Genomic DNA, 6739 nt, shown 5'->3' with positions numbered 1-6739 from the left:
TGTGATTATAAAAAGCCAGCCTTCAGCCCCAGAGCTATAACCTCACTGCTGTTCCCATCTACCATCAGGCTCCGGGAAGGAAGATTCCTCCTCTCCCCTCCTCCAAGGTAAACCCGAAAGCCAGGAAGTATGGATGTCAGCTGCCAAACCTCTGCCAGGCTGTCTGCCTGTGAGCCTTATGCCCCGAGAGCCACGATACCCATTCTTCAGGGAGGCTATACCCCTGGGTCCCTTGTAGTGCCCTGGGCTAAGACTGGTCTGAGGAGGTGGGTTGGGGCTTTTAGGGGGTTGGGGTGCCAAACCCCAGACTTAGGTTATAGGCACCAAGGCAGCAGTCTACGGCCTTAACCCTGGCACTTCACTTCTTTGGGCTTTAGCTTGTCATCTGTAAAATGGAGATCAAGCTACCTTGCCTGCCCAAAGGACTGGACTGTGTCTGAAAGCCCTTTAGCGCAGGATCTAATGTGACAGTGAGTTTATCTTTGAGGGCAGATGAAGGTATCTGGAGTGGTTGTTAAAAGCGTGGGTTTGCGGGGCGCCTGGGTGGCGCAGTCGGTTAAGCGTCCGACTTCAGCCAGGTCACGATCTCGCGGTCCGGGAGTTCGAGCCCCGCGTCAGGCTCTGGGCTGATGGCTCGGAGCCTGGAGCCTGTTTCCGATTCTGTGTCTCCCTCTCTCTCTGCCCCTCCCCCGTTCATGCTCTGTCTCTCTCTGTCCCAAAAATAAATAAACGTTGAAAAAAAAATTAAAAAAAAAAGCGTGGGTTTGGGGGGGCACTTGGGTGGCTCAGTCAATTAAACTCAGACTTCGGCTCAGGTTAGTGAGTTCGAGCCCCGCATTAGGCTCTCGGCTGTCAACGCAGAGCCTGCCTGCCATCCTGTCTCCCTCTGTCTGCCCCTTCCCTCCCCTTTCTCTCAAAAATAAACATTTTTAAAAAGTGTGGGTTTGGACATTCGTCAAGTGTGGGTTTGAATCCTGACTGCCACTTCCTAGCTGGTCAGACTTAGGAATGTTCCTTGACTTCACCCGGTTTCAACTTCCTTATCTATAACACATGGTTGAGAACAATGGCATGTATTTCAAGGGATTCTTACGGGTATAATTGACCTCGGGCCATAAAGTGGGAAGTCCTCAATATATGGGAGGTTGTTTTTAATTCAAGGAAAAGGCACTGAACGGACAAAGATCACATTGGAGGTGAGTTTGGGGGCATACGCCTTTTCCTATTCTGTGCTACGATGGAAAGAGCATGAGGTTTGAACTTGACAGTCTTGAGTGCTTGTCTAGGCGGCAACTATTTGCTGCGTGACTGTTGCTGGCACGAGGAAACCGAAAGCCCGCGGCTCCTCGGGGGGGGGGGGGGTCCTGGGCTCAGTCCAGGGCACCTTGCTACTTTTTATGGACTCCTCCACGAATAGAAAGGGAAAACAACCACGCGGGTCCAAAAGGACTCTGGAGACTCATCTCCCCCACCCCCTTCTCTGGGCCAGTGACAAAGCCTGCGCGCGGCGCCACCATGCGGCGGAAGGCGGTATCGCTCTTCTTGTGCCACCTGCTACTCTTCGCCTGCGGCGGGGTGGAGGCAGGTAAGCATCCTGGCGCAAGGGAGGGCTGTGAGATAAACACACCGAGAGTTTCGGAAGCCCGGCGTAGACTTTCAGGAACCCTGGCTCCGGGACGAGAAGGGCTATGACAGTGGACAGCTCCAGGTCACTGTAGCCAGAGTCCCAGGTTCGACTCCTTGCGTATCAATTCCTCCATTCCACCCAAGTGTGCTCAGTGCCAGTTATGTGCCAGGCACCGCGCCTTGGATGAAGTCTCTTCCCTTCGGCGAGGCTCCCCGAAATGGAAGGATGGGGTGGTGCTGAGCACCAGGCACAGTACGGGGAACCCTGCTCCGCGTTCCACTCTGTCCCCTCCCGATAGGCAAAAGAAGACAGGCAAAAGAAGAGCGCTCGGAGGACGGCGGCTCCGGGGTCTGGGGCGCCCTGACCTACATGGCTGTCGGAGGAGGTGGGTCCAGAGGGCGGAAAGCTCCGGAAGGTGGGGGCCCCTGCTGCGGGCGCTCCCTCACCGCCTCCCCTTCCTCCAGGGCTCCTGGCCGCGGGGCTGCCCGTTCTGGGCTTCACGAGCACGGGCATCGCCGCCAACTCTGTGGCCGCCTGGTTGATGAGCTGCTCCGCGGTGGCGAACGGGGGCGGTGTGCCCGCCGGGGGGCTGGTGGCCGTGCTGCAGAGCCTCGGTGAGTGGGCGACCGGGCCCGCGGGCGGGGATGCCAGGGCCAGGTGACTCCATGAGCCGGGTGTCCTTACCATCTCCGTCATGCAGTGGGGAAACCGAGGCAACGAGGGATTACGTAATTTACTCAAATGCTCCCCGTCAGTTGGCACCAAAGCCAGGATTCGAACCTACTCGGATTCCTCGTTCTTAGCCACCAAAGCGCGGTGCCTCACTGATGCTTTGGCCAGATCACAACAAGCCTCAGTTTCCTCATCTGTTAACAGGGATGACCATCCTCAGTGTAACATTTTACGAATCTGCTCAAACTCAGAGAGCCAGTGTGGCAAAGAGAGGTGGCAGAGAGGGGCGCCTGGCCGGCGCGGTCGGTGGATATGCATCTCTTGATCCGGGGTTGTGAGTTCCAGCCCCACACTGGGTGTAATAAAATAAATCTTAGGGGTGCCTGGGTGGTTGCGTCGGTTAAGTGTGGGGCTTCGGCTCAGGTCACCATCTGACCATTAGTTGGTTCCAGCCGCCCCTGTGGGGCTCTGTCCTGACAGCTCGGAGCCTGGAGCCTGCTTCGGATTCTGTGTCTCCCTCTCTCTCTGCTCCTCTCCTGCTCATGCTCAATCTCTCTCTTTTAAAAATAAATAAACATTAAAAAAAAAAGAAAAGAAAAGAAAAGAAAAGAGGAAAGAAAGGTGGAATGACCCACTCAATTCAATCTCATACCAACCCTGGTCTTGAACTGTATTTCCTGAACACCATGAAAGGAAAAGCTAGAGTTCCGAATGACCCTTCTTTTTTTTTTTTATAATTTTTTTTCAACGTTTATTTATTTTTGGGACAGAGAGAGACAGAGCATGAACGGGGGAGGGGCAGAGAGAGAGGGAGACACAGAATCGGAAACAGGCTCCAGGCTCTGAGCCATCCGCCCAGAGCCCGACGTGGGGCTCGAACTCACGGACCGCGAGATCGTGACCTGGCTGAAGTCTGACGCTTAACCGACTGCGCCACCCAGGCGCCCCCAGAATGACCCTTCTAAAAGAATGTGCATTGGGGTGCCTGGCTGGCTCAGTCAAGGGATCATGAGACTCTTGATCTCGGGTCGGGAGTTTGAGGCCCACGCTGGGTATAGAGATCATCAAAAAATTTTTTTAATTAAAAAACATGTGCATTTACTTCTCTCTTTCTCTCCTCCACTCCTTTCTTTTTCATTGCTTCCTTCCATCTCTCTCTCCCTCTCTCTCTCTGAGGCCTCAAAATCTTGGAGAAAAGTTGCCCCTGACTGACTCCCCTCTGCCTTCCTGAACCTTCCATCTGCTCTCAATTCTGGATGACAAAAGCTCAGAGAACCAGCCCAGAAGAATAGAGCCCTTCTCAGAGGGGGCAGAAGGGAAGCCACACCCCAACGGTGGGAGGTAGGGTGGGGGCAAGGCTAGGAACAGTCAGGTGTTCGCACTCATGCACATCACAGGGTTGTGACCACGATGAAATCTCTTACTTGTGAACCCCCAGCCCCCGCAGGGAGGTCTCCACAAAGGCGGCTGTTATTAGCATTATTAATAACACTGTGTGTTCACCAAGACGTGAAAAGATGAGCTGTTACCTGCGTATTTTTCTTTCTTTTTTTTTAATTTTTAGTTTTTAAACGTTTTCATTTATTTTTGGGATACAGCATGAGCAGGGGAGGGGCGGAGAGAGAGGGAGGCAGAGGATCTGAAGCCGGCTCTGCACTGACAGCAGAGAGCCCAATGAGGGCTCGAACTCACGAACCGTGAGATCGTGGCCTGAGCCAGGAGTGGATGCTTAACCGACTGAGCCACCCAGGCCCCCCTGTGTATTTTTCTTCTATGGAACACGTCTCTGATTTGAGACGGCAAGTCAAGGGGGAAATAGGATTCACTTTGCAGAACTCCTGTCCCCTCTCGGGGCCTCTGTTTCTCTAACTGGAAATAAAGAGGTTGGGCTTAACTAATGATGTCCAGACTTTTGGATTCCCAGGCCTCGTGCCTGGGCCCCAAGTGACCTGACTATATTTGCTTCACAGGGGCTAGTGGTGGCAGTGCCCTCATGGGCAAGATTGGTGCCTTTCTGGGCTACACTGTCCACAAACACCTTGAAAACAGCCGGGAGAAGGAGGAGGAAGTGGAGGAGGAGGAGTAGGCGGAGGCTCCCAGGAAACCCTTCCTTCCAATTGTAGTCGAGAGCTTTCTGTCACGCTCATCAATGACCTAAGTGGAAAAAAGAGAATAAAATCCTGTCAGAAAACACTCTGTCGTTCTGTGAGTCTCCCAACAAGATCTGGCTCCAATTTGCCTCATCCGCACACCTCCAAACCCCTTTCTCCCCTCAAGCCAACCGCAGCTCCCGGAACACCACCAGGTGGCTTTGTCTCTGGGCCTCAGCACATGCTGTTCTCTCTGCCTAGAATGTCCTTCTGAAGCTCGTAACCCAGCTCAGACATCCCCTCCTCTGGGATTCCTTCCCAGCAGAGCCTCCTGCCACAGCGTGAACACTCAGGCTCAATTTCACAGGGTGCCTGGGGAGGCAGAGCTCAGTCTGTTCTCAGTGGGAGAAGCTTCCAGCTACTTTTCTGATGAGGCAGAGATGGAGAAGCTGGATCTCCATTCTCTGAAGAAGCGCTAGGTGGAGAATATAGGCCAGACCTTTGCCTTGGGGAAGTGTGTGACAGCAGCTTTTCGAGGGACCTCGGCAAGGTCTTCTTCCCTCCAAGATAAAGTGGGATAAAGTGGACAGTTGGCATACGGAGGCTTTACACCCTCTGGGTGGGAAAGGAAGGCCAGACCAGACCTAGGGGGGAGATCTGAAGTTAGCGAGTCCTGTCCAGGGGAACCTGGGTGCCTGGACCCGGGTAGGAGGAGGCCAAGGAGGCCCTCGAAATCAAGTGGCAGTGAGGACAGAAGGGTCCCAGCCCTGGTTCTGGTTTATGAGTGGGCACACCAGCTGCCATGCCAGCCTGGCCTCCCTGGGAGGTCCGCATCCCTGGGAAGCCGTCACGTGCGAACCACGACATCTTGTCACAAAAGGGCCACGTAGGCTGTCCTCAGGCCTCCCCCAGCTCGCCCCACTTATAACCCAGAAACTCGTCTTCAATTAGCAATGTGTGTGGGTGGGCGGGGAAGAGGTCCCCTCCTGTCTGCTCCTGCCCCCAGATCTAACGCCATCTGGGCAGATGGCAATTGTCTGCCCCAGCTGGCTTGCCCCAGGCCCCGAGAAGCACTGCTCGTGGAAAAGGCACACAGGTAGCAGAGGCACCAGCTGTTCCACACACACCCTCCGTGGTTTGTGTCCCAGAGCGAAAGCTGGGCTGGGTCCCCTGATACTTACCATAGGACCTCTGCAGAGTCCCGCCTCGGCTGGGGCCTTCCACAGACGGGTAGACAGCGGACTTCTGCCTACAGAGGAAGGCGGGGCCTCAAGCATCACACTCTACTGAAGCCTGCACCCCAGTTTGTCTATAAGGTTGATATCCCAGAGACATGAATGTGTGTCCCTCAACACTTTCGGGGAGAGTGCTGTCTCTAATTTGTCTCTTCTCCCCAATGCCTGGGACAGGCCTCGTATAGGTGCTAATAGATGTGGGTAGAATTGAACCTGAGGTCAGTCCTTCCATCTGCCTGTCTGTCCCATCACCCTCACCAGATCTCATGGGGAGGATGACTGGACCTCTTGTTCTTTCCCTTGGGGACCCTTGATAATACTCACTGTCACTCCCATGGAGGCCTGGGGATGAGGGGCCTGACCCCCTTTTAACACTGTGGTCTGAGTAAACACAGGCCCCTAACCTTTTACTCAGCATTTTCCAGCATAGATGAGGCTGGGGTTTTCACATAAGGCAGTGAAGCATAGTAGCTAGGAATTCCCTCTGGAGTCCTACAGACCTAACACAAGTTCCGTCACATCGTGCGACTCAGTTTCCTCCTTTGCAAGATTAGAGCAGAAAGCAGAGAGGAAATAGCCAAATAACAACCAGGAACTAGATCATGTGACTTTGGGGGTCAGGGTTTACTTTCTGGAACTCACAGACCCTGTTCTTCCTTTCTCCCAAGTGTTGGCGCCCTGCCCCCAGGAGCATACACACACACACACACACACACACACACACGCGCGCGCGCACGCGCGCGCAATTATTCCCTTGGCATTTTATTGCCTTGAACAGCGTCAAGGCCAGAGAGAGACAGCTCTGCCCCCAGGATTTCAGATCTGAGGCCTCAGCACTTCTCAGGCTGAATGACACTGAAAATTACCCATCTCTAAGGGGACACTCTTCTTACCACAAGATCCCATGGGTCTGTGCAGGATAACTCCTTGCTTTCATTCTGCGGGCATTTCCTGGGCACTCAGTCTGTATCAGGCACTGTGCCAGCTGCTGAGAACACTGGGGTGAAAGAGACCCAGTTCCTACCTCCTTGGAGCCCACAGTGCACAAACTAGGAGCCCCCCCAAAGTATCCATGGACTCCTTCTCCCTCCCTGTCACCACCTCCTTGCCCCTGT

At 54.2% G+C, this 6739-nt stretch overlaps 1 protein-coding gene across 2 annotated transcripts; it reads left to right on the top strand.

Moving 5' to 3' along the window:
• IFI6 (interferon alpha inducible protein 6) lies at window positions 1-4492 on the top strand. Of its 2 annotated transcripts, XM_043574202.1 has the most exons (6): window positions 1-107; window positions 378-470; window positions 1490-1585; window positions 1926-2012; window positions 2092-2241; window positions 4270-4492. In XM_043574202.1, coding segments are annotated over exons 2-6 (450 nt in total). In that variant the 5' UTR covers window positions 1-107; window positions 378-469; the 3' UTR covers window positions 4386-4492. The 2 variants fall into 2 exon arrangements, with proteins under 2 accessions (XP_043430137.1, XP_043430138.1); XM_043574203.1 differs by lacking the exon at window positions 378-470 and having other exon boundaries at window positions 6-107.
• The last annotated feature ends 2247 nt before the right edge of the window (window positions 4493-6739 follow it).

The sequence above is a fragment of the Prionailurus bengalensis genome, chromosome C1 (assembly GCF_016509475.1).
Source record: "Prionailurus bengalensis isolate Pbe53 chromosome C1, Fcat_Pben_1.1_paternal_pri, whole genome shotgun sequence".
In the NCBI taxonomy this organism is placed as follows: domain Eukaryota; kingdom Metazoa; phylum Chordata; class Mammalia; order Carnivora; family Felidae; genus Prionailurus; species Prionailurus bengalensis.
Note: the sequence above shows the minus strand (reverse complement) of the source record. Positions and strands in the feature narration are given on the sequence as shown.